Here is a 27,931-nt window from a genome sequence, read left to right as displayed (position 1 = left end):
GTCTATTTTCTATTTCTGTCCTTTCCATCCATCTGACTGCTGTCTCTTTGTTTTCCGTGATTAAGCCCTCTGTTGCAGTATTGTTTAGACTCCGGCAGTAGGCTACAATTACGCAGTGCATTGTGTGTGTGTTTGTTGTATCCCGCTCATTACAATTACTTCTGGGTGTGAGTGTGTCATCTGTTTCCTGCTCGAGTTCCAATTTCTCTGTGAGTGGTGAGGGAGCTGCATCCAGATGGTTCAGCGTTGCACATAACAATGTGGCCGAGAAATGGGAAGTCTCCAGTCGAGGGAATGGAGGTTGCGTGTTAAAAAAAAAAAGCCCTGAGCGAGGTCAGCTCTGTGTCACGAGGAAGAGGAGGAGCACCTCAACACTGCGCTGGTTTGTCTTCCTTCTTCTGGGGCAGAAAGGGAGGAAGTCCCTGCACAAAAAAGGCTCTAAATCTTTTATAAGCCAGAGATAACACAACATTGAACTCGTACTCAACAACTTAGAAGACATAACAGTTTGGGGACATTACAGAAGCACTCTGGTGAGGTCTCTTTGTAATTGTCGTAGCTTTTATTAGATCTCGACTGGCACGGTGTAATCGTGTCTGAGATTTGAAGACTTTACATCTGTCTGATCAGCTGTCAGAGGCCAGCCAGGTATTTTCTGCTCATCAATGAGTTTCTACAAACACACACACAAAAAGGCACACTCGTCTTTCACCCAGTCTTAATTGGTTGGTGTGACGATTGCAGTGTTTTGATGTTGTTGTGCAATGTCACAGAAGCTTGATGATTTCCTCACACACTCTCACACACACACAGAAACACACACGCTACATAACACACTGTATTTCCATAATCCTGGTTTCTCTTGTTGATAGATGTGGATCTTTCCAGCATTTGAATTAAAAGTGGAATGTGCAATGGAAAATAGCCAAAATTATACTTTTGTCTCGCTTCACAAATTAATTTTATTCCCTGCCGATAGCAAACGGAGCACATTTCTGCTGAGATATTGATATGCTAAAAAAACGATATTGCCTCGGCTTTTCATTGCGCTGTTTTGCACAAAACCAATCACTTGGCCTCTTCCTCTAATGCCGACATGGACTCTAATATAGACCTTCCCTGTTTGCAGTCAAACAAAGCTTCCACAGCAGCTGTAAGACTTCAGGCTGGTGTTTTGCAAGCTGATACAGATCCAGCACCGAAAATGAGACACAAATAAAATAATTTATCCCAAATGAAAACGCAGACATGCCCTATTGATTTCTCAATTGAACCAAGTGTGCGGTTTGTTTCAGCGCAGACACAAAGGACTACCAAGATTCAAAACCGTAACTGCCCTCCCCTTCCTCATTGTGCGACTGCTCCTGCAGGCTACTGCTGTTAATAAAGAGAGTTTTCTCAACTTGCCTTGTTAAATAAGATTTTACAAAATCCCGAGAAAGATTTCTCAAAGCTTGACAGCGGAAGTTGGGATTCCAGAGCGGAGGACTGTGTTCGAAAAACCTGCAAACAACCTGCCATAAATTGACTCCATCAAATCCCTCAGGATGGAGTATGCATAAATTGCTGTGTGTGTAGCATGAGAATGTAGAAGTCATAATGAGAATGTAGATGTCCTCCGCCTCCCATGGACACACCCTCCTACATGCACACGGAAAGTGCTTACCCTCGTCTGTTGCTGTGTGACCATGAATAATGCACATATTAATCTTGCAATGTATGGAAGCTGTACTAATTAATTCAGCATTTCCCTGTTCGAGGTTATCTAATTAATGTGGCTCCTTTGTCGTCACTGGGCATGGATAACATTCCCTGAAAGTTCACTCAGCAGCGTGTTGCACTGGATAGAAAAGATTAGAAGAGCCACTGATTTTTCAATCTTTTTATTTGTGGCAACGTTTTCCAAAGATTTTCTCTTAAACTAGAAAGACCCCTGTCTACTTTTCACATTATCAAGCCCAGCTCTACCCTCTATTGCACTGATACCCTGACTGACCAGTAAGAGTCTCACCAGAAACCCCTTCAATTGAAATTAAGGATATATCAATTAGCAGCAGTAAATAGTCCAGTCCAGTCAGTGAAAAACCAGGGTGAAGATTTAACTTCCCCGTCAGCTGATCTGCAACCCGTCCTGTGGTCTGTCCTGAGCAGGGACAGGGGCTGCTACTATTTCTGAAGCTACAACTGGGACAGGACCTTTGCCCTGTTGATCCACACTAGGGGAAAGGAGAGGTGCAGTTTGGGGAAGCAGAGCAGCAGGCAGTGCAGGGGGGAGCGAGGCGGGGCTGTGAGGCAGGTGGGTCTTGCCCGCCCCCTCTGGTCCTCTTTCTCGATCATTAGCGTTTTTCAGCAACACCTGGACGCTCTGGGAGAAGACGACACGGGGGTCCGATTCAGGAAGAGCGGGGCAGACGCAACTTTCCCTCAACTCCAGAGCCTGGACACAGACACAACACAGAACAGTCACACAAGTGATTTCACAACATTAATGCAGCAACAAACTGTCCTGCTCTCGTTGAGGGTGCGGTAGCTTTACTTCCCCTACAGAGGTTACTTTAACTGTTTTGCCAACATCTGAATTTCTATTGGTTGGGCGAATTTTGACAGACTTTTTGCAATAAATAAGCGCAAAAGAAAAGAGAGAGGACAAATCCGAAGGAGGATGTTTTATGATAACAGTGTGTGTGTGGGAAGAGCTGAAGCAACAGAAAAAAATATAAGTAACTAAAAAGTTTGAGCGAAGCAGAGCACGTCTGTTTTATTGCTTAAGTGTTCTTATTGATCTCTTATTTCATGTCTTTGATTGTATTGAAAACACCTTCAGCCGCATTTTATGTCTGAAAGTTGCTGTATAAATAAAATGTATTATTATTATCTACTTAAAAGTTGAACGATTTGAGTGCAGGCACAGAATCCTGAGTGAAAGAGCTACAAAATCTGAAATTTTATATCCTACTCTCAAAACTAAAGCCTAAAATCTTCAATAAATCTTGAATAAAGATATTAAACAATACTTCAAATGTATTGTAATAACTTTAAATCTGATCACAGAAATGAGTAAACAGCTCACAGGTAAATATGCACTGACTTATAACTGCAGACAATATGTATTTAACCCTTTAGTTGTGGCTCATTTGTTGCTTTTGTTCACAGTGTAGTGGAATAAGAAATCATCAAAATGCAGCAGTGAACTGAAATGAATGTGATGACAGATAAAGAGGACAACGTGAAGGACCAGAGACAAAGACGACAGAGATTGAAGTCCAGAGATTAACAGATGCATGAGGCTGAAGACGCCAGGGGACAGAATAAACAGAGGTACAAGTTTGCACTGGTGAAATGTAAAAGTCAGTAATAGAAATGAAATGACTTAGTCTTGACCGTGTTGGTGCAGCCAGTGAACACCAGACTGCTGGTTATGGATATCAATCCCTGAAGGGGTGGATAAGCTGAGCTGCCAAAAACCAACCACAAGCCCCCCCCCCCCCCAATTAGGCACATCTGCAAGACTCACGAGCGCACACACATGCACTTTGTTTCACCACTCAACAGGCTCCCCTCTCATGCTACCAGTGGACTTAATGCGCTTTGCTGAAGGATGATGAGTGCACTAGTGGAGGCAGAGTGCCCTCACAGGAGTCGGGTTAACTAGCCTGATGCTGTCACCCCTCGCAAGGTTAAAAACATCACATTATGCATCATTTTCACCCGACTGAGCTCAGCTGTTAAGTGGCTCATATGTGCCGCTATGCTGGATTGAATGAATTGGGGAGGAGGAGGGTGCAGCGGATAGCGTAGCCGGAGAGTTCCCTCTGCACAAACACAATGCAGGCCAACAATTCCCCCAAACAACGATTCTTCATCACTTCGCTGCCTGTGGCTACAGCCGGGCGTCTGCAACGACTGCTGCTAAAGGTCAGCTACCACACAGGGATATGAAATGATGCATGGTCACAAACATATAACACACACCAACACACACACAAGCACGTGAAACATGCCCCCACTCAACGACACAGGCACCTGATGGACAATTAGTGGTTTACCCATCTGTCCGTCAGTAGTGGTTGGAGCATGTGACGGTGTAGCAACAGTCCAACTCACAGTCAAGGTTAAATTCATCACTGCCTGAAACACTGTTAATGTCTCTCTGCCTCAGACACACACACATGTGCAACATGAAGTTGCTTTTAGTGACTGCTTGTTTATTTCCCCTATAGCCCGGAGATACCATTGACCACCGGAGTACGTGCACAGTGAGTGTTCATGTGAGATTGAGCTGCTAATGTTCCCTTTAGAGCCTCCCTGAAATGCAGTTAGGCAGATATCCGGGCCCCTGTGTTGAAAATCTTTTTTTTCCTCTGTTCTTTTTCTCTCTGGCCTCTCTCTCTCCACATGTCAGCACACGTCTCTCCTGATGCTTAATTAGCTAAATGAAGACTCCTACAGTTACACTCTCCTACGGAACAGACGGGGTAGGGCTCTGTGCGTCCGTACCTCTGGTATGAGGCTGTCCATCAGAGTGAATCTGTTCCTGTGCGACGGGTGTGTGGACAGCCACTCCGGGAAGGTGGGCTCTCCTGTCAGCTGGTCTCTGATTTCCATTTGCTGCCAGAAAACAGGTCCTGCCCGCACATCTGCACATGCCTGGGAAGGACACACACAAAAGCACACCATGGAGTCAGAAACACACAATGTGGCGTCCCCCTGTCCTGTGCTGAGATGAAAATCCTTAGTGAACTATCATCCTAAGTTTAGTTTCGTTTGACAACAGTGCCCCCTAGTGCTCTATAAACGTTCTACAGGAATTGAGAGTAAGGGACTGCATGAATCCATGAGAAAATACTGATTCTACTACAAAAACGGTTATTAAGTTAAGTTATTAAGCGTGACCTCCAAAAGCACCAATGATTGTGAGAGCTCTCATATTTTGTTAATATAATAAGATAATGCAGTTTCAACACCTTGTATGGGTCAAGATCCATAAACACTACAGTATATCCTACATTCGTCATGATGCAGGCAGATAGCCACTTTCATTATTCACGCACTTCTTTCAAATCCCTCACTTCCAGTTTGTTATCATCTACTTATTAAACTGTATTTAAACAGGTTGGTCCCACTGAGATAAAAATCTCTGTTACAAGGGAGACCTCGCCAGGAATAGCACCAATACAGTTTCAAGAGTAAAATTAATTAGCAGACAAACACATATATCATATCATTAAAACGTGATCATATGAAACACTTTCAAGAGATTTTGTCAGGACTTTGAACTTGCTAAACGTTATAAGGTTTGGAAGCATAAAATCAATCTGTAAATGATTCCATACATTTGGTGCCAAACACCTTAAAGCTTTCTGATTCCAGTAAGTACGGACTTTCGGTAAGAATAAATTCTAAACTCCCATAGTTCCAGTTTAAAGGGGAATTTTGCCCAGAAAGGTTTTGTATATGAACACGTACAAGTGACACATAAGGGAGACAAATTTGCTTTCGGGTAAAGGACACAAGGGGGAGTAAGAGAATGATAATTTGTGAAGAATCTCTGTGTCCCATGATAAACACTTTCCAACATGTGAAGACAATGATCTGTGGAAATGATATCCAACACATCTCCATAGTCAAGAACAGGTAAACGGGTAGATTCCAACAAGTTTTAGTTTCACACAGAAAGAAAAGCAGGATTGGTTCCAGCTTTTTCAGGTGAATGCTTATCTCTCAGTAAAAACTAGTAATTTCTCTCAGTTTAACTTGTTCAGTCAAGGTTTTTTCCAATGTCCCCGTTGAATAAAGAATAAATGTAAGATCCTCCAGAGCCACAGAGGAGATTGTATAAATATAGGCTGAGTAAAACTAAACTTAATGTATAAAAGCCGTGGAGAGCCCCTCACACTGGAGATGATGATGATGATGAAGATGATGATACCTTAGCAGCCAACTGTAATCCCACTTTGTCGGCCTCTGCCTCCAGCTTGCGACTGTAGGGACGACTGAACATCAGCTGAGGGGAGAGACACATGATGTCTGCATCAGATTTGCACAAACTTTAACAGTCAAACACGTTCCTCTTAGAAAATGTTTGAGTGCTTCAAGGTCAGACAATATAGAACAATGTCTTTGAAATAACATAATAGAATTGTGCTGTTGCCTTTGCAGTAAAAAAATATATGCATGTGTGTAAAGCAAATTTTCAATTGAGTGGCAGGAAAAATAGTGATATACAGTTGAACATAGCTAACGTTGTGTAATGTGTCAAACCTGAGTAAGCTTGTCCTGCACCCACTGTCCCAGCAGTGCCAGGCTGTCTCGAGGACACACAGCCCATATGGCTGTCAGCAGAATAAGAGACAGGAGGTCCACGACATGAGACAGACTGGCCTGTTCTGCCTGCGGAGGACAGCGAAGGGACGCGGGATGACAAGGAGAAGATGACAGAGGAGAAAAGGTACGAAGGAGAGAGGAGAGTCAAGGTTAGGAACACAGATTAAAAGATAAAAGGAATAGGGGGAGAAAAATAGAAGGGGAAAGTTAGTGGGATGTGAAGGCAGCTGGAACATATTGATTGTTCCCATCTATTTTAGTGGAACTTAACTCTGTAACAGACTTAGAGGTTTTAACAGCCAATCCAATAGCGCGCACCTACTGGGTAATACCAAGCCCATCAATGCTCATTCCTTTCATCTAATTAAAATCTCCTTCAAGCATTTCCTCCGAGGACGTTTAAAGTTTCGAAATACCCACTTCATTAGACACTTTTTTAGAACAAGAAAAATGGGCTTTTATTGCCGGAATAAAAAAGAGCCATCGGAGGAAAATTAATAAAGCATGACAGTGGCCTAGGTCGACAGGTCTGCAGTCGTCACAGCACACGCAGGATTAGTGAGTGTCTGGAGGTGATTGTCAGTGAGCCTTTATCCCCGGCTGATGCAATCGCAGCAACTGATGCCACCTCAGCCAATGCTATACATTAAGACAGAGCGGGGGGGCTGATGATGAATAGTCAGGTCTCTCAGTGTATAATGCGCATAACTACAGGAGGTCTGCATACATATTTAATGACCTTATATGGGAGAGACCTGGCCGTCTTCCAGCTGTAACTTCTCTGTGTGCCAAGGGCTTCTACATGACTTCACTTTGTTCTTGAAATAATTTGCACTCTAAGTGTTTTCAATGAGTCATCCTTCTGCACCACAAGTGAGGTCTGCTATCAACGAAGCCCCACAGATGTGTTTACTATCAGGAAGTGACCGGTTAACTGTTAACCAGTAGTCACATTCCAGACGGTTAGTTATACCATTTCAATTGTGTAAACTGTAATTACTCTGATGATTAGTGAGTATTTCTGGCAAAATGAGTTCATAGTGTCGAGCATCAACCACAGTTGGCCTGTCTGCAAAAGTGCATTTACTGTGCGTTGTAGAAACGTGGTCGAATGAGTGTCAGGCTGTGTCAGAGTGACAGATTTATTTCAGTTGTCTAAGCTGCCAGTCAGAGTGTGCTTTAGTGCTCTGGCCACAGCTAGATGCTGTTAGCATCCGCCACTGTCGAAACTGTGTTTGGTCCTGACTCAAGTGCAGACAGTGGTAGAGAAAACTCTGCTGTTAGAACCAGTGTATTTGCTTCTTCTGTTTGATTTGTCTGAAGTTGAGTAAATCGTTGAACTCATGAATTCTAGGGTCAGTTGGTCTAATTTGTCAACATTGGAAATCACTGCTTTTTAATTAGCTGACCTCAGCATTATCATGATTTTCTGACTGAAATTCAATTGTTGGCAAACTAATGCCTTCCTGCCTCAATGTTTGTGCTGATATGGTGTTAAATGGCTCTATATTATATAAATAAAAATAGTTTCAGAAATTTTCAGCACATGTTAATATTACCATGACAATTTTTGGTCATGAAAATTGTTATACAAAATTTTCGCAGGGTTTATTATCTACATCACTAATCACAAGTCTTTACACAGACTAAGATTGGATCGTTCTGCACAGAAATTCTTCAGTGTTTGTACAAAAAACTGTTGAAATTGCTCAGAGTGCTTAAAGGTCACTGAGAAGTGACAGACTGACAATATCAGGGCAAACACTACAGTAAAATGTATATGGTAACGTGTCAACACAAAACAACAATCACAAACATAGTGTGAAGAGGCTAACACACTTACAGAGTGTCCCAGTAATGCATGAGCCATCTCGTGTCCCAGGACAATGGTGAGCTGGTGAACATCCACCACAGTGTCCAGCATCCCGGTAAACATAAACACCTTCCCGTTCTACACACAAGGAGAATAAAATGAAAATTTGAGCCATATGGTGTAAATAAAGTCTTTACAGGTGTACAAAAAATTGTAGGCAATTACCATAAACTTTAAAAAAGTCACCCCAACATAAAATAGAAGTGATGTATACCGGTGCTATAAATCCCCTATTCAAAGTAATCAGAAAAAATGTTAAGTAAATATGCAAAATTTATTATTTTACTACATATACTCCTCAGGTTATGTTTCCCTTAGTGTTTGCTCATTGGATAGCAGGATTACGCAAAAGCTACAGAACCTATTTCCATGACATTTTGTAGAGGGGTGTGTCATGACCCCAGGGTAAACCCATTCAATTTTAGATTGGATCTGGATAAACTGGTAGATCCAGGAGTTTTTATTCAGTTTCGAGACGGTTAGAACGTCAGCCTTGTCAGAGGTTTGCAATATCTGTGCACTCATCTACTTTACTGTCACTAAGTCTTTTTTACGTAGGAAGGATGCAGAAACCAGCAAAAGGTGGAGTGAAAAATAACTTGTTCTGTCACAAGGAATACAATACATCCTCAAAAGGTGAGATTCAGGATGCACTGGTTCAATGTATGATAATATGATTCTACATAAAAGAATATCTCTTTACTTACTGGAAGGACAAATGCGTTGACATTTGGACTTTGCACTATGTGGACGGTCCAGGTGACATCAGACACTTCAGGGATGTCCTTGTTCCTTTGTGCCAGATGCTGCACCACCCGCTCCACCACCTTGTGACGGGGGTCAGTGACTGGAAGGAGCAAGTCTGCAAACTCCTCCATGTACTGAAACACACACACCACACACACACACAGACACACACAGTGAATAAATACATTTTAAGGAAGATCTTTTTGGCTACACCACATTTCCCCCCCAACATGAACCTTTCTACAGTATGTGTGGTCTAGACTCTCTTATTGGCATTACTGATTCAATAAATTATTTTAACATAATTTTCTATTTCTAGTCTTCCTGTAAAACACACACACATCCTGTTTGTCCCCTCTCCCTCTCTCACAGCCTCTGAAGTCAGAGCAGCCAGCTCCATGTAGTTCTCCCTGCTGAACACCAGGAGGCGGGTCCGTCCCGTCACGGGAGACTCATCCAGGTGAGTCAGTAGGAGTAGAGCCGCAATCACCATGGCAACACCCGCCCCTGCTGTCAGATGCCAGCGACGCCTCCGGACCCATTCGTGCACGAGCTGCCGACGGTTGGAGGGTAGAGAAACCCACCACTTCCTCAGGCTCCTGCACACAGAGAGAGGCCACATGCTCTATGAGACCTGTTTGTATAGCTCACACATCCTCATGAGGTCAATTCAAAAATCATTCTGGTAAAAAATGTAAATGAAAGACTAAGTACAAGCTTTTGTCATATCTATTCAATTTGCAGACTTTAGTAGGAAAGTTAGAATCCAGGCAGATGCATGGAGATCTAACTTTTAAAATAAAACATGCATTAAAGATGTTCACACAATGTACCTGCACAAAATGCAAAGGCAATTTTGTGAGCTTGTGCAGAGGAAAAAGTCAGATATTAAAATCTACAAGTAGGCCGAGACTTTGCTTGAAAAAATTTACTGAATAATTCAACTCTCTCTTTTACAGAGACAATTCTAAATGAGTTATTTTAACAAAATTAATCAATAAAGCCTTACCGATTGTGTGTGTTATGGAACCTAATTTGTGCCAAAGGATAATATCATAATTTATAACATGTTTACCAATTTACAGAAACAATAAACTTATTTATTGTTCTTATTTAAATAACCCAATTGATAAAAAGTGTTGAACAAAAAGCTTTAAGTGCATTTAAAGAATTGAACATATTTACACACTATAAAATTATTTCTAAGAATATACTTGCTGATTGCACTTGAATAAAATCAACTGATGTCAGTTTTCATGATAAATATATTGAATGTTACCAATTGGTTTCCAAATTATTCCAATGTCGTCTTTTAAAGTGTGTGCTCATTGAGTCAGTCCCAGCTGATATTGTGCAAGAGGCGCAGTACATCCTCGACAGATCCACAGTAGATCTCACAAACAAATATGTACGCTTACATTCATACCTACTGGTAATGAACCTAAGCTGCATGTCTTTGGACTTTGGGAAGAAGCTTGGCACACCCCGAGGGAACCTATACTGGCAGATTCAAACCCACGGATGCTAGGCAACAGTGGCCACTGAAACACCACCTCATCCCCTGCTCAATCATTATCCAATGTTATTGTTCTCATCGAACATCACAATGGGGGAAAATGCAAGTCTGTGACTTTGACCATGGGCCTATTGTTAGTGCCAGACAGACTGATTTGAGTATTTCAGAAACTGATCTCCTGAGAGAGACACATCATTCTGGACAGTTTTTATGTCTTTTCTATTTACATATATTCTGTGTTATGTGTGAATGTGTCTGGACTGCTGAAAACTGTTCCATGGGTGAATCACAGGGTTTTGGTTTAGGGAATTTAATATGAATTCTGTTCACACAATCTGATTATAACAGAATAAGATGTTATTTAAAAAAATATTCAGATAGTTTTTACTACAAGTCATAGTATTTACATAAAACGTTATACTCGTTATATGTTACAGGACGAATGAGATATAACTGGTCCATCACAGTAAATAGTCATGTTCGCTGGATAACACTGAGCCCATGTGTAACACTATGTGGCTGTTTGTCTCTGAGGATGTTTCCGTGGTGATCTGTTCATTGCTGTCTGAAGCTTTGCCACAATCCGGATCAGAGTCTCCTTCCTGGAACCTGTTCTGGCTGAGCAGCTGATCAGCAGCCAAGTTGTCCACTGGTCTGGGTAAGGTATTTACACACCTTTCCCCTTCCCATGGCTGCTTAGTAATTAGTAATCATTCTGGACAGTTTTTATACAGAATGGTTTAAAAATGTATTAATATTACCATTTTTTTTAGAGGGGGGGAGATATGTTAACTCCACTAGTTGGAGCTTACATATGGAGAGTGTAAGGTGACTAAGATTATGACTCTTCACAACTGTGATGGTGATCTTGAGGTCGATGGACTACAGCAGCAGAGCACATTGGGTTTCAATTTAAAGTTCTATCACAGGTTACATTCTATCACACACTCATGCAGGTAGGGAAATTTAACCTCTGCTTTTAACCCATCTGGTGCAGGACACACAGAGCAGTGGGCGACCATCTATGGCGCACGGGGAGCAGATGTTGGGGGAGTAAGGTGCCTTGCTCAGGGGCCCTAGACAGGGTAGGGAGAATCCTCTTGGATTTTTGGACAGATCAATCCAGGTTCATCTTTTTGTTGTTTCTCCGTGGAGAAACAAACGATATGATATCCAATGTGCGACATTATGAATGCAGGAAACATAATGCAGGAAAAGATGTGCTGGGTAATTACATAAATAGAATAAACCAATATGCTAAGTATTATATTTAAATGCAAGCTATTTAACATTTGTGTTCCCTGCAAAAGGGACCAGAAACAACAGAGCAAAAACTAGCTTCACCACAAATGGACCAACAACCTAAAATGTCTATGTAAAGAGCAAATTAACTACCCAGCATTAGTGTGGTGTTCCTAATGCAGTCGGTATGCGCAGTGTTGAACTGCAGAGTCCCCTACCTGCCGAGTATTATAGCCAGGAGCTTCTGCAGAGGTTTGAGCACCAGCCACAGGAGAGGAGCAGGCAGGGCCCTGCGGGGAGCTGAGGTGTGGAGCTGGAGTCCCCCCCGGCTGTGGACAGGACCCGGCTGCAGGAGGGAAGGGGTTCTGGGGCTAAACTGGAAACACAGGGTCGGTCCATTGCTGCGGAACCGCAGAGGTGATGGCGAGGGTGTAGGTCTGAGGTAGAGAGAGCTCCCTGCTCGGTGACAGCTGATCTGAGAGCAGCCGGAGCTCACAGGGCGTGAAGCCTGTTTACCTACCAAGCCGAGTCGACTCAGGTGAGCGGGGAGAGGGAGGAGGCGATGGCACCGTGACAGACAAACAGCGAGAGAGCCCATGTCGTCCTTCAGTCTCTCATGGAGCTCCTCATGGAACAGCTCGTGTTGGTGAAGCGAGGCAGCCTCTCACCCGAGGGAGCGGAGACACTTCATCTCACTGTAGAAATGTCTCAGGGTTACTTCAGGCTGTTATCGGACAAGAGTCAATGTCATCGCTCCGGAGGACGTTAGCTGCAGCTGCCCTCGTTGACCTCACACCAAGCCGCCGCCGTCATGTTGTGTTTCTGTTTTAAAATATTCTAACACGAACACTTTATCATTTCATTTCCGTGTGACACCGAACACACGCACAACGAACTGAACTTTGTTGTGGTACAGTTTCACGTTCCTGCTTGAAAAATGTTTCCGTCTAGAAACTTGACGCGCCCCAAAGGTTCCGGGTGGAACTACAATATATCACGGAAACTCATCCATACAATTGCTGATCAAGAAAACCGGCAAGTGATTTGTTAGCTTGTATTTGTAAATTTAAAATGAATAACTAAACATTTTAGGAAACATTTCAATTCACCAGATCCACATTTTTGTCTGGATCTGCACCGAATAACACACATTTATAATTATCAGTCTCCTAGACATGATTGATTTGTTTCTTCACCGGGATCAATGAACAATTTTCTAAGAAATCGAAAACAGTACTTAAACAAATTATAAATGAATTTGTGTGATATCATTTATTTTCATGTGATGTCTTGTGCAATGTGTGCGACGTATGTCTTTTCTATTTACATATATTCTGTGTTATGTGTGAATGTGTCTGGACTGCTGAAAACTGTTCCATGGGTGAATCACAGGGTTTTGGTTTAGGGAATTTAATATGAATTCTGTTCACACAATCTGATTATAACAGAATAAGATGTTATTTAAAAAAATAATCAGATAGTTTTTACTACAAGTCATAGTATTTACATAAAACGTTATACTCGTTATATGTTACAGGACGAATGAGATATAACTGGTCCATCACAGTAAATAGTCATGTTCGCTGGATAACACTGAGCCCATGTGTAACACTATGTGGCTGTTTGTCTCTGAGGATGTTTCCGTGGTGATCTGTTCATTGCTGTCTGAAGCTTTGCCACAATCCGGATCAGAGTCTCCTTCCTGGAACCTGTTCTGGCTGAGCAGCTGATCAGCAGCCAAGTTGTCCACTGGTCTGGGTAAGGTATTTACACACCTTTCCCCTTCCCATGGCTGCTTAGTAATAAAGTCTGACTGGAGTAGGGCTTGGACCTGGGTGAGGAAGGACTCTCCCTCCTCATCTGGCAGGGGCTCTAGGTACCTGGCAAGGGACGACAGCATCTAAAGGGAGACGGTTGAGTCAAATGAAAGAGAGACAATCAAATCATAAAAGATCAGGTCAATCTGTCAATCAAAACAGGTTATACATTAGGATGAACCAGAGACTATAAATATAGAATAAAGATTGGATGACATGACTGCTTCCCAAAAGTGAAGCAAAAGCATCTTGATTGCCACCTGGTGGCTGGCTGCAGTATAGCACATAGACCCAACTGCCTCCTCCATGTAAGTGGATGGGACATGGACCATACTGTAAAATCACATAAAATCATTCTTTCTTAAAAATGGTTTCTGTTGATTGAGCTAGTTCTTATCATGAAATCATAAAATGTTCAGTTTCTGCTAAGTTTGGTTTTAATAAGTTATTCATTGCTATAAATACTTGGTGAACCATCATGATTTGACAGCTGAGACAGTTTCCTGATTGGTCAAGTTTGTGTATTGATGGGACCTCGCTACTACGGCTCCATCCCTCAATCACTTCTGTGCAGACTCTGGCTACAACTGTGCCAGATGGCAGCATTCGTATCTGGAATATTTTCGCTTAATTTCTGGGTAGTGGAGACACATCATCCATCTCAGTTTATGGAATGTACAAGTAAGCGGTAATGACCGGTTAGACTGACCTTCTCCAAACATGTGAGACGAGAGTCTTTCCGGAAAAATCTATCCAACTTCACAGTCCTGACCAACCACAACAGGAAACAACTGTTACAACATTCAACAAAAACATGTTCAACATCACAAAAAGAAGGGATCAACATTTGATGAGACGTGTCAGAATGTCCACTACAGTCTTTTGTCTGACTCACCCAGGTGTTTGAGAGTATTTGTGGATGATCCACTGAGCCCTCTTCATTGTCTGTTCCCAGTTTGGGATGTCTTGGGATGAGAGGAAGTCAAATCTGTAGGGCAGCTCTGTGTAGTAACAGAGACACACTGAGCCGGAGGATAAACTGCACAAGTCTCTGACCTACATTGTCTGTTTGATTTCAACAACTTAACTTTCCTGATCTTAACTATAAAAGTACGTGCACCTGAGTGTGTGTGTGTGTGTGTGTGTGTGTGTTAGACATACTCTGGGGGCCTGAGGGCTCCGGGCTCTCTTGCACCAGCAGACAGGTGGTTTGGGAGTGGGGGGATGGATTTGCTGGGTCATACGGGCTCACAATCATTCCAATGAAGGGGGCTCCGCCTCGTGAGAAGTAACTCTAGAAGACACAGGAGATCAGACCTACGGACGCACACAGACAAACGTGTACGTGGCCTCTCTCGATGATTCATGCTACCTGGAACTGGTCCTGGGTGTTTATGTCCCGTACTGAAGGGTTGGGGTGGAAGGAGGGGTGTGAGTGGTACCAGCCCACAACACTGAAGCCCAGGGACGACAGCACGTCACAGGCCTGCGTCTGAGACACCGGGTCCATCTCACACTGCAAACCTGTGCTCACACTGTTGCACGGCTCTGCCACACAGATCTAAACACAAGCACACAGAGCAGTTTGTCACTAAATACTAATTTGGAAATACATAGTCAATAAAGGATCTATTCAGAAGTTATAAAAAAAAGCATGCACATCCAAACTAGATAAACACTAGGTGCTGGACAGAAGAGACAAAAATTGGCAAACAACAATGTGGTGAATCATGAGAATGGTGTGCAGACATTCTCGTCTTCTAATAAATTATCTATTCTCATCAACTCCTCCTCCTACCTTCAACACTTTATCTTTCTCATTAAAAGTCCCGCCGAGCAGACCGATGACTTCCCCGTGTGACACGTGCGCATGCTGAGGATCACAGCACATTTAATCAATTTAGGAACAAGTTAAAAGAGACAATTATTCTATAATTAAATATAACAAAGAGAACTGGTGGTTTTGTTGGAAAAGAAAAGAAAAGTTAAGGTTGAGTTAGTTAGCTCATGGTGCAAACAGCACTCTGAAAAGACCATCTTCAAGCTCCTAAACAGTGAGACAATACCAGATATTACATTGTTATAGACACGATACAAGATAATTGTAGAAAACCGTATAGAGAATGAAGGAAAATAAATTTGGTGGAAGAAAGATAAAGTGAAACCTCTGGGATCATCTCTACATCTACATTATGTATAAATCTGTTTATACAAATTATTATTTCACACCATTCAAATACTCAGTGTAGTTGTAAATATTATGAGATTCCCTCAACCAATGGCGCCCAAAGATAATTACTGGATTCAGGATTTAGTAAACCTCAGGATTTTTGTTCAGCTCAACTGGACTCTTTTGTTTTTGGTAAAAAAAAAAGAGTCCCGTAAATGAAACCAGATGAGAGATGTAGTTTTAAGTTAGTTTGACATGAAAAAACACAAAGATATATTTTGGGTTTGCTGTTCACAAGAGGCCTCAGCTGATGTGAGGTTTGTCTCAGATCTCACATGTATCTAGAAGTATTGATTTTAAAAAGCTGAAACAGGTTTAAAAATTGTCGCATATACTTTAGATAATCATCAGTCAACAGTTTGATAAATTGTCTTTGTAGATGATTTTGTTCTGTGGCTGCTCTCCCCAGTAACAGATAACCAGCTGAAGGTTTAAATGAACAATTGCAGCTGCTGAACATCTGTTCCTCATCCTCATCGAGGGGAAAATTAACTCCTGCCTGAGAAGCTTACTTGAGTTTAATGCTGCCAAAGGAGCGTTTGACCACTTATTTAATCCACTTACTTGTCCTCCCTGCAGATTGAATGTTTCATGGATATATTTAATAAATACATAAATACAACGATAAGAATATATTGTGATTTATAAGCTTTTCTATGTCTTTATTTTCTAGTACTGTGGCCGTTCTGTAAATCAACCTGATTCCACACAGAGCACCCTCAGCATTAGTGGTGGTGTGTGTAGCATACCATGTCCATGATGAGAAGAGTCTCTGCACACACAATGACTTGGAATGGTTCCTGAGAGAACAGAAAAAAAGACTATGATTATACAGACTGGGGTGAGAACTGTTCATATATAACATGAGTCTATGCACGACACAAATACAAGAAGGATCAGTGAATGAAGATCTCATGTGTCATTTTCAAAACTGTCTGTCTGGTTTTGGGAGGAAACTGACTCGGCTCTCTTATTATAAACCTGCATGAAGTTTAGAGAGTTATAATGCTGGTTAAATGAAAGGTTAGATTTACATCCTGCATGATCGAATACATGACTGGTGAGTGAACGGTGGAAGAGACCGACACTGACCTGTACATCCTCCCCAAAGGTTCTGCAGGGAATCAGCTGGAAGGGATCGAAAGACCTAGCAGAGAGAATGAGATCCTACGTATTACAAATGAACATAAGGAAGTGAGGATTGCAGAAATCAGAAAAGCACCCTCACCCTCTGTATCTGGACATCTTGCAGGGCCTCGGCCTCCTCTTCATCTCCTCTCTCCGCAGAGCAAGTTCCTCAGCACTGAGATGCTGAAGGAAACACCAACAACACAGGATCAGTGAATATACCAATGTGAATCTATCAGTCATCAATACTGCTTTGTGTGTGTGTGTGTGTGTGTGTGTGTGTGTGTGTGTGTGTGTGAAAAAGTGTCCAAACCTCATATGTCTGTCCCTCCAGGTTTTTAGCATCACACCAATTTCCCAATAGGTCCCTAACGCGGCGCTTCCTGGTCCGCTGTAACCAAACAGAAGTGAGGTTAAGGTCAAGCAGTGTCATAAGCTGATTTCAGACGGGAACACTGGAAAATGTCTGGACAGTGGCGTCTGAACTTTCTCCGGAGTTTGCCTTTCACATATGAACATTTACTGGGTCAGTTGTGTTCAAAATAACAGGAAAACAAAACAGGGACCAGGTGGTGTCTGAGTAGAGGATGTAGGAGACAAGACATAACGTTTTCATTCGGCTGGGGCACCAGTGTTAGACCTTATTACTAAAAGCTCTTGAATCTCGATGTCTTGAAGTCTTGTCCACTGTGAATGCCCCACACATGATCTTGCTGTAATCTCACAAGGGCTCACAGACAATATCTATAGTATTATCTAGGGAGCTGGAAGGAGAAACTACAGAGAATGTGCACAGCCTCTGACTCTGAGATTTGAATTCTCACTTATAGCCCTTCGGTGGATTTCAGGAGAATATCTGGAGTTCAGTTCATGTCTGAAAGCAGCTTTAGTTTAGCTGCTTGACATTCTGTGTGTCAAGAGTACCTACCATGCTCTGGAGCCTCTGGGCGAGCTGATAGGCCTCAAGCACGTCTTTGCCCACCTTGTGCTTGGAGCGGTCCACCACCCTAGGGCGATTGTACACGGCTTGTTCTGTGGGAGAAGAGACAGAGCTCTCAGTGAATATGGGAAAAAATATAGAACACGAGTAAATGCTGCTTCAAATTCAGCAAAGGTTACCACAGTTGAAGTTGATGGCTCCTATAAGTTCCAGGTAGGTGTGTATTCTCCCGATGCAGTTGACGTCGCCGCAGTTCTTCAGGCCTGGGCGGACGGAGGTCTTGTTCAGGTACTTGGGCTTGCTCCTCAACCTGGAGAACAAAGACATTAAAACCCAGCACAGTTGTGGTGAGATTGAGGAACTGAATAATCACTGGGTCTCAAACCACTGATCCAGGATGTAGTTTCTGATCTTCAGATATCGTTCAGGGGTCTTGGATGGCCGTCCCTCAAAGAACTCTGGAATAGCTTGTTTCTCATCCTCAGTGACGGTGTCCCTTTCCATCGTAATTTCCTCCTCAGGTACCTTGAGCTCCTCTTCATCCTCATCATCCTCCTCCTCCTCCTCCTCTAGGTCATCATCTGATCCCTGACTAAACATCCTTGAGTCTTGAAGGAAAAGCATAAGAACGTTCTCAACAGTATTACAAATACAGTAAATTCACAGGCACAGAAACATGGATGGGATCATAGACAGCAAGGATTACCTGGATAATCACAAAAGGCTTCCTCTAGTAGACCAGTATGTGCTGAGCTCTCAGACTGGGAACAATGGGCCTCATGCTCATCATTCAGCTGCTTTGAGTCTGTCTGAGTTTCTGTCTGAGGGCTCTTCAGAGGAGGCGTCTCGTCTTGCTCGGTGACAACAGGCTCCTCAGAGAAAGGGAACGACGATGAAGATTGAAGACTTCGTGGAAAAGGAGAGATGTGGCTGTGCTGGTCCTTCGTCTCCTGGGTGCTCTCCACCTCATCCTCATCTGACTCCTCCTTCTCTCCTTCAGAGCTGTCTATCTGGATCTCTGTCCCTGTTTGTTGCTCTGGCTCAGTTTTGATCCCAGTATGCGGTTTGTCATCTTCATCATCACTCAGGTCATCTGTGATGTCTACATCCTCATCCTCGCCATCAGAAAGCTTCTCTATGCGGACAGTGTTTACCAGCGAGGATGCATGACTGGATGTGGTCTGGGGAGTCTGCAGGTCTGGTCCAGCAGAGTGAGCTGAAGAGGTGGGCTCTGATTCAGCCTGAGAACATAAAGGGATGATGAAAGAGTTTGTTGGTCTTTAATTATTTCTAAATCTGTCACGAGGTGTGTCCTCTAGTTGTGAAAGAATTATTAGGAAATCACATTGAAATATTTGGTAAGGCCCTTGATTTAAGTAACACTATGTGACTTTAACTGAACAACAGTGCCCTCTGCAGCCGAGCAAGTGATATTCAACAAACGAAAGACACCTATCAATGTGTTGACCGGAGCTTTGACTGTGTTGTCTCTGATCTGAACATTCCTCATGCTTCCAAGCTTCCTGAATTAGAAGAGCTGCCTCTGTAACAAATTGACCAAACTCAACTTCTTCCTGTTTTAAAATATATAACGATAATAAATGAGATTTCAAAAATATAAACATGTTAATGAAAGAAAATTTATAAAATAAAGCAAAACCAAACAATGACTGATCAGAAGTAGTATAATATAAAAACCATAAAGTGAAATGCAAGAAACAAGTAAAAACAATCAGAAACCATTTTATAAGATTTACAGTGTGAAAAGGTTTTAAAAGACAATACTCAGGTAGCTTGGTTAAAAGTTTCCTCACTGAATATTGGAGATAAACGCTTGTTAATGTATTTTCCTCTGATTGACAGTTCAGCATTACTCTCTGCAACTATCAGACTATTACACACTTTTCACTGGAGATGGTTCACCCTCCCCAATGTTACATAGAGCAACAACAGGCGGGAAATCAAAGCTCCAGCATTCTTCCTATTCCAAGTCTGTGATACATCAAACTCAATTTGGAGCTGCTGTTTTAAGGTTAAAATAAGGTTGTGTAGTTTTGCTTTAAGTAGCAGCGTCACTCTGGGATAATGTACAGCTGAATCTCACCTTGTGTTTAAAATACTGTCTGGCGTAGCTCTTGACCTGGAGGACAGAACGGCTCTCCACCAGTTTGGCAATCTTGGTCCATCTTCGACCAAACTGAGCCTGAAGAACAGCACACCCACGTTATAATTATTTAGATTCACACAGAAATGACCACTTCCACACACAAAGACTCAAATTGAGCATTAAGACATGCTGAATATAATATGTAGGCAATGGATTTTGTAGAAAGTATGGGGAGCTCACCAGTCCTTCTTCAAACAGCTCTTTCTCCTGTTTGGACCAATGAGAAGAGGATCCAGAGGCTGCGGCCGAGGGTTTGGCTGGAGAACTGACCACCAAACAGAAAGGAGCATGACATCACTGCCAACAACACCAGTACATTGTGAACTGGGATCATGTGAGGGCTGAAAGAAGAACAGACTTACATCTTCACTTTGGGCTTGTTGTTCAGATCACTTTCCCAAATATGGTCAGGAATCTCTTTACCTGTCAGGTAGTATCTGTGATCATAGTTCAGGACCAACTGATAGTGAATGGGATCCTAACTATGTGTCAGAATAATAAACTCTCCAACACAGTTCAACCAACAGAGACATGGAACTGATAAATACAATAAAATCACTAGACTGGCCCCAATAGAGTGGATACCTCCCCCTCAATTCGCAATTATAATGAAAGTGATAAATACAATCCTTTGTCTTAAATTTTATGGATTTTTTCGTAGCACATGTCACATCCTTCTTCCATTTTTGTAGAAATATGTAGTATTCAAATTCAAGAAGCTTAGATGGAAAACATTCTGTGGATTTTACTTGATCTTTTTGGAAGCTTTAAGTCTTTATTTTCTAGTTATGTTAGACTTCAGCTCCACCAGCTATATTTGTCAAAACAATTGACATGCTGTCACCTCAGATTCTCATAAGCCTCCCCACTCTGAAAAACGTTGTGTGCTGTATGTAAATTCATTAAAGGTTACAGAATCTCTCTGGTCAAGCCGAATTAAATAAAAAAGAATGACCTCTGCCTAGGGGTTTTTGTTTTATGACATGTCAGCAGAATTATACAAAAACTACTGAACTGCTTTCCACAGAATGATGTGGAACTATAGGGCAAGGCCCACAGACGGCTGCATTACATTTTGGGATCTTTTTTTCGTTTACTTTATCCTGGTGAAACAGGGCTTTCACTCTGGCACAAGTGTGACTCTCTGGATGCTCTTCTATCTCTAAATGTGTCCATCTCTTCCCTCGACTTGTCCTGTATATTTGTGCCTCATTCATAAGAAAGCAATTTGAGATTTGAAGCAAAAAGCACATGAATCAATGGTTGAAGAGATGTTATGTTCCATGCGAGCCAAAACAATTTCATTTGGGCAAACAAATATCCATTCTGTGCTCAATAAATACATTTGTATGTTTACCATTATCCATATTAATGTGAAATAATAACACAATTCCCTCTCCCTTCCTTTCCACTCCCTGCATGCTCAACTTTGCCTTATGGCCACAAAATAAACCAAGGTAAATTTGTATTAGCTGTTTGGTCACTTCCACAAGAGGATGCATGATTTTCTTTCATCAAGATCCATGAAGTATTCTTTTAAAAATCAGTGTAAATATCTGATGGTGACATGTTCAATCTGTTTCCGTCAGTGTGATGCGTTCAAGGTCAGTGAAAGGATACTGTTCCTCCAGCAGCATCCTCTGTATGACCTCTCTGTTCTCTGCGCTGATGGAGCTGTCCAGCTCCCAAGGCTGCACAACACAGACACAGAGAGACGGTTAGACAGAGACAGACAGGGAGACAGTGACAGAGACACAAACAGAGTAGCTGGATGACTTTGCTTGATGAACTCATTCTTACCAGTGTCCCCGCGCTGCTGGTCCACGCAGACTGAATGAAGTGCTCCTGAACTAAACCGCCAGAGTCCAGCTCACTGTAACAGAGAGAGAGAGAGAGAGAGAGAGAGAGAGAGAGAGAGAGAGAGAAAGAAGCTTGTCGTGAACCCACATCTGTTTTTAGGTAGTCTGCAGTGAGGAGCTGAACAAGACGTTTTGACTGCTGAGTTAACCAGCAGTCAACACGTCTTACTAACAGGTCACATGTTTATTCACCACAGCTCAGAGTTAACCAGCAGTCAACATGTCTTACTAACAGGTCACATGTTTATTCACCAGCACAGATCAGAGTCTTACTTCAGTCTAAGCTCAGTCTCATCTCCCTCGATGTCAACATCCACCTCGTCCTCCATGTTGCTGCATAAACGTAAACAAAGGAGAGCAGCGAGACGGTGGGAAACCACGGAGAGGACGCTGTGGTCAGTTTTACCCACAGCGACACCTTGCGGTTGGCTGTATGAATTTTACTCGTGTTTCTGTTCTTTGACGGTATTTTAAATACTATTTTACGATCGACAGCAAGGAAACAACAATGATCATTATCAACAATGGTGGATATGACATTACAGCATAATAGAAAAATATTTAACGATTAAACTTAAACTTCTTCTACAAGCACTCCTACCAAAAAGCCTTTCCTGATTTGATCTTAGTTATTTAATAAAAATATTTTATTATTTTAATTACTCAATCTATATTGGTATAAGAACCTTAGACCATATGTCTCTTAGAAAGCTTTCATGAGTGGTTTGCATATTTAATTAATCATTTTTATTTACACAGGCACTGAGAAATGACCCTCAAAACAGACGGCTACCACAAAGTACTGACCGTTTTATGATTTTATTTTTGTCCTTTTGTTCTATTTGCTGTCTTGCTACATGGATGATTAACTGCAGTTAACCTAGGGCCGGTGGATCAATCACCGGCTCCTCCAGGCTGCACTCTTAAGTGTCCTTGGGCAAGATAGTGTCAACATTGTGTGATAGAACAAGAGTTGTGTATAGAAGCACTGGATGAATGTGTGAATAGGTGAATGCAACTTTTACTGTTGAACTGTGCGTGGTCCAAAAGACGGGAAAAGCTCCGCAGAAATATAGTTCATTACCATTTAATGTTAAATATGCAGCCAAAGTTCGGTCATTCAAAAGTTGCTGTTTAGAAACAATTTCTAAATGTCTCAAACATACATCTAAGAAGCTAAAGCATCTTACATGAAATGTATAAATGCAAAGACTGTAATTTTTGTATATATATATGAAAAACACATGAAGGCAGATGCACAAACTGGCCTCAGACCTTTAATTCATACCTCGTTATTCTCTTGGTCTTTAATAAGGTCAGTTTGTTGATAATTACAACATCCCCCCTTCTCACACATTATACATCACCTCAGACAAGAAGCCATTCAGCTTTCATCACAGATATAAAAGGCTTACCAGGAAAAACGTCATCATATACAAAAATAACTGCCTAGTGTGCATTTGAGAGGTGTACTAGATTATCAATTATTTAGCTATTCTTCCTGTCTGGTTTGATCAACTTTAGATCTACTACAAATAGAACCACCAAATGTACCGCCAGGGGGCGCTGCAAAATCCCACTCAGGAAACCCGCAGGCACTTTGTCCACAATCTGTTATAGTTCCTCATTGTATCACTTGTTTAAATGTAGAGTTAAGAAGCAACAATGTCACTTGTGACGGAAATCTGGAAATACAAGAGGCTGGAACACTATATTTGTGTATTTTGATAGGGGCTTTCTGCAGAAGGGATCAACACAGAGAGTCACAGGGATCTCAGAGTGAAGATGCAGGACAGTCACATGCAAGGATCTTATATAGGAGAACTAAGGGGCCGGTTCAAACTGGTTCTATAGGCGCAGGTTGAGAGAGGAATCTAAACACAAACACCTGATTTACATGTGTTTCCTAAGGAGATAAGAAGACACACAGTCCGTTCTTTGGAGGGTAAATAAGTGGAAAAAGGGGCTGACAGTATTCAGGTCATAAACAGTTCACCCCATAAAACAGCTCAGGTCATAAGCAATTTGGACAGATTGTATATTTGTAGATACAGGTCATAAAAGTCTTTAGGCAAAAACTTACTTTCCAACTACTAAATAGTTTTCAACCACACTTATTTTTTTTGTTCCAATACAAACTCTGATAAGTTTACCAGGATTCTATTTAGCTGCAAATGGCGGCTGTCTACTCACAGTGGTAGAGGCTTTTCAGTTAATGCTCAAATTGTTTTATTATATTTTATCACTGAAGGATGCCCATCAACATCAGGCAAAGAGACTGCGAATGAAAAATAGCAATTCAGCTAACTCATGTGCATTTTTACATTTGTATCAATGTTTAATAATGTATTGTCCCTTTTCAAATAAAGAATACAATTAATGAATGAATTTAACTTTGTGTCAGTTTCCTACTTGAGTTTATGCATTTAACTTTGTTCTTGCAGGACTAATGTTAAAAATGTCAAAGATACTTTTACATAATAAAAGTCAAGGCGAGGCGAAAGACGACGAAAGTTTTATTTAGAAATTCACAGTTTCTAATGGCACTACATTTTTTTGCAGTAACTCACTCCTGCTCAAAAATACTGTGCAGCTCTTCAGAGTAATCACAAAGAGAAAGAGAGATAGAGAGAGAAAAGAAAAGATAGCACTTTTACATGTCAGGTAGAAAAAGAAAAAGAGAAATAAAAAGGTATGAGGAGTCATACAAAGTGCACACTGAGCTCAAAGACTCTCTCCCCCTGCGCTTTCTCCCAAGTCGCTGTGTTATGGGTTCAGGTAGATCCATTAAAGTAGTCTCTCATAACACAAACTTGCACACACATACATGAGATCAACACCAAAACAAGATTCTCACATGCATACAGATTTACACACACAAACATAAGATCATACACATTCAAAGAGGGTAAAAAAAAAAAAAAAAAAAACACACCTCATGTTTAGCTCGGCTTATGGAACAAATTAATAGTGTTCCTAATCATTTACTGTGTTCCCTTTATTTAAAAAACAATGTCCTTATCTTCACAGAGCACGTTATCATTCATGGTGGGGTGAACACAAAAAGCCAAAGAGCAGTGATGAGTGACTAAAAGACCGGTCGGGCGGGTGCATGGTGAGGGCGGGGCTGCGGAGACGGATGATTGAGAGAAGCAGGTGTTTCAGAGGGATAAAGCATTTCAAGTCCCTGGTGGGAAAATGTTAGAGTGGTTGATAAAAGCAAGCATTTTGAAAAAAACTAAATTCTTCACAGTCACGGAAAACGTCGTGCAAAGGATTCAGAGGCGAGCCCGGCAGAGGACGATATGTAAAGAGGAGCTGGTCGGGAGGTGTCATGAGAGTAAAGTGAGAGGAGAGTTCTCCGTCGCTGTCAAAGCCTACACAGGTCCAACCGCACAGAGCCAATCAGAATCTGCATTCATACAGATAAAGATTGCTTAAATTGTATTATTTAAAAACAAACAAAAAGTTAATCTCTTTTTTCAACATCCGATCCCCCTGCATCGCGTTTAAATATTAAACTCAATGCCGAGGGCGAGTTATGAAATCACGAGTTAAAATCATGATTCTAACGAAGACACAGTAACAAGCACGCAGAAGACGCACACACACACTCAGTGGAGCTGGTTCCACTCCTTCCAACCTCCCAGCAGCTCTGAACCAATACAAGAGCAGCAGCGGGTCTATCTCCAGGAACATGTAAATCAATACTCCCGTTATCTCGTTGGGAACATAGGGTGCTGTAGGTACATGTGACTGCTGATATACGTCAAACATATCAGGCAAACAGAGCTCGGGGCTGTTACAACGTCAGAGCCCAAGGTAAAAGAAAAAAAAATAAAAAAAAGGAAGAAGAGAGAAGGTCCTCGTGGTTGAGCCGTTCACCGTGACCGTAAGTCGTGCCGCTGAGTATATTCACCGTTATATTTTCTTTATAATATACTCACGTGGTAAATTACTGCGACACTGTCGGACCAGTGCTTGCTTTAGAGAAATCTGAAGTCATTTAAATAAATAAATAGATAAATAAAACTGGTCTGTCAGTCTTGACTACAGGGTCCCAGTAGTGCGTGTGCGTGTGTCTGTGTGTGTGCGTGTGTGCTTCTGTGTGTGAGAGAGTGAGTCAATAGTGTAAACATTCAGCTCTGCTACCCAGTGTCCTCAGTGAGTACACTGCAGGAGGAAAAAAAAGAACTTTACAAACTACATGGGACAATAATTCAAACAAAGCACATCTGTAACATGAGGAGCATGGCTCAGTTTTCGGAATATGAAAGAAAAAGAATAAAGTTCAGCTTCGCTCTAGCCTGTCGACACTCACTGTAAATATCCAGCATTCTCAGTCACAATGTACACTGATAAAAAGAACAACTTCTCTCAACTTGCTGTGCGATCAAGGTTTTCGGGCCCAGCCCAAACTAATCGAGGAGGACTCGTTAAGTAGGTCAAGCTGCTGCTGTTGTATTTGTAGGTTTGAGGTTTAGTGGAACACACGAGTGAAAGGACTAACACATTCAAACAGTTTCACTCCATGCAAAGACATTTTCTTCATTCAGCTCTGACGGGTGTTTCGGAGCAGAGCGACGGAGACAAACAGAGAGTGAGAAGTTTAACACTGGTCCCGTATGAACACCTGCAGTCATGTAAGGATGCAATGCCAAGACAGAATGGATAAGATCAAAAATGATAGAGAGAATGAAAGAAGGATAAAAGAAGAGGTTTGTGGTACTCTACAGTTCTCTCATTATTACTTCCCATCCCAGAGGAGCAGCCTGATACTTCTTGGTGTGTGAAGAAACGTAGAGTTGAGGCCCATGTGCTTATCCATTCGAAAAAACAACAAATATCTTGAACGCACTTCAATGGATTTGACTTGTATCAATGAGTCACTCCCACCACAGTCTCCCTCTCTCTGCCCACTCCAACTATTCTTTACATTTCAGGTTTTCTTTTAGCAATAAAAAGGTCTGGAACAGATATAAAGGCACGTAACCGTAAACAGGTCTTTGACAGGAGTGGATAAGGACTGGATGATGTCGAACTACAGTTGCCAGAGCCATGTCAGTTCCACGGTGCGCCCGGGTGCACGCGGGAAAGGTGGTTCTTTGGGATGCAGTAAGACCTTCTCTCCTTGTGAGTCCGCTACCATATAGCCTTGCTGTGTTTGTGTAGAAAGTTATGTAGAAGTGAAGCGGGAGTATTTCAGACATGTCCGGTGACGGCTGTCACTCCGATGGTCCCCACGCTGATCTCCTTGTTTCCCTTCATGAGCTGCTGCAGGCTGGGCAGAGAGGCGACGCCGTCCCCGGTCATAACGTGCGGGAACTGCAGTTCTGTCTGTCGCGACTTCCGCCGCTTCACAGAGCGTTTCTCCTGACGGGACTGGGTAGGGGGTTGCTGGAGGGGGATGCTTAGGCCGTGGCCGTTGCACAGCCGGTCGGAGGGGGGGGTGGGGGAGGGAGGGGGGAGGCAGCTCGTGAAGGACTCCTCAGAGTGGGTGGACGAGCAGCAGCTGCTGGTCTCGGAGAGGAGCTCCTTGGAGGTGCACGTGGGCAACGACGACACGTTCTTCGTGAAGGGAGGGGGAGGAACTGGTGGTGGGGGCAGAGGACGAAGAGGAGGAAGCGGGGGAGGAGGGGGGAGGAGGGCCGGGATTGGCCCAGGGGGGCAGGGGTAGAAGCCGTTACTCACGATACCCCCGTTTGTGAGGGAGGCAGAGGAATTAGATTCAACCTTTTCCAACGACTTTGTCTTGCAACGCTTTTTCTACAGAAGAAAACATAACAGAGAGGAAGAAAATGACAAAAGAAGAACGTTAAACTTTTAAAGCAAGACAAGATTCATGTAATAATACAATGCCATCTAAATCACTTATGTGCTCGACACTGAGGTCACACCAACGGGTCAGAGAATGGTGGGAAGGTTTGAAAGGGAATTTTGGATTCTAGGATTAAAAATACAGAAAAGTATTTACAGCGGATCTCAGTGCTTGGCTGCGATATTAATCTGGATTTATTCAAACACGCCCACAGTGTCAGCAGAGAAGTGGTCAACAGCTTTGTGGAGGGGGGGCTGAACGTATGTTAAA

At 42.3% G+C, this 27,931-nt stretch overlaps 3 protein-coding genes across 6 annotated transcripts in view; all 3 read right to left on the bottom strand.

Moving 5' to 3' along the window:
- Nucleotides 1-1,867: 1,867 nt before the first annotated feature.
- On the bottom strand, nt 1,868-12,637 carry oma1 (OMA1 zinc metallopeptidase). The gene is made up of 8 exons (XM_062395324.1): nt 11,921-12,637; nt 9,315-9,543; nt 8,905-9,078; nt 8,168-8,275; nt 6,262-6,390; nt 5,930-6,004; nt 4,498-4,647; nt 1,868-2,437 (listed from the first exon to the last, which is right to left on the bottom strand). Exons 1-8 carry the CDS (start codon nt 12,298-12,300, stop codon nt 2,111-2,113), a joined length of 1,572 nt encoding a protein of 523 aa, XP_062251308.1. The 5' UTR covers nt 12,301-12,637; the 3' UTR covers nt 1,868-2,110.
- A 419-nt stretch (nt 12,638-13,056) lies between these two features.
- On the bottom strand, nt 13,057-22,251 carry mysm1 (Myb-like, SWIRM and MPN domains 1). 2 transcript variants are annotated; one of them, XM_062395322.1, is made up of 21 exons: nt 22,117-22,251; nt 21,785-21,857; nt 21,605-21,675; nt 20,347-20,421; nt 20,165-20,249; nt 19,922-20,020; nt 18,598-19,058; nt 18,524-18,555; nt 18,203-18,425; nt 17,997-18,127; nt 17,806-17,909; nt 17,191-17,268; nt 16,978-17,060; nt 16,842-16,896; nt 16,499-16,549; nt 15,318-15,392; nt 14,892-15,080; nt 14,681-14,813; nt 14,415-14,520; nt 14,229-14,286; nt 13,057-13,602 (listed from the first exon to the last, which is right to left on the bottom strand). In XM_062395322.1, exons 1-21 carry the CDS (start codon nt 22,170-22,172, stop codon nt 13,264-13,266), a joined length of 2,577 nt encoding a protein of 858 aa, XP_062251306.1. In that variant the 5' UTR covers nt 22,173-22,251; the 3' UTR covers nt 13,057-13,263. The 2 variants fall into 2 exon arrangements, with proteins under 2 accessions (XP_062251306.1, XP_062251305.1); XM_062395321.1 differs by having other exon boundaries at nt 18,524-19,058.
- A 2,095-nt stretch (nt 22,252-24,346) lies between these two features.
- The window catches only part of suco (SUN domain containing ossification factor), a 40,369-nt gene continuing 36,784 nt past the window's right edge, over nt 24,347-27,931 (bottom strand). For all 3 annotated transcript variants that reach the window (XM_062394925.1, XM_062394926.1, XM_062394927.1), the window contains one exon: nt 24,347-27,609. In XM_062394925.1, the coding sequence (XP_062250909.1) occupies nt 27,046-27,609 (564 nt within the window). In that variant the 3' untranslated portion in view covers nt 24,347-27,045. The remainder of the gene's footprint in view (nt 27,610-27,931) is intronic.

This window comes from Platichthys flesus, chromosome 9 (assembly GCF_949316205.1).
Source record: "Platichthys flesus chromosome 9, fPlaFle2.1, whole genome shotgun sequence".
Lineage (NCBI taxonomy): Eukaryota > Metazoa > Chordata > Actinopteri > Pleuronectiformes > Pleuronectidae > Platichthys > Platichthys flesus.
The sequence above is the reverse complement of the archived record's forward strand: the minus strand, read 5'-3'. Positions and strand labels throughout refer to the sequence as shown.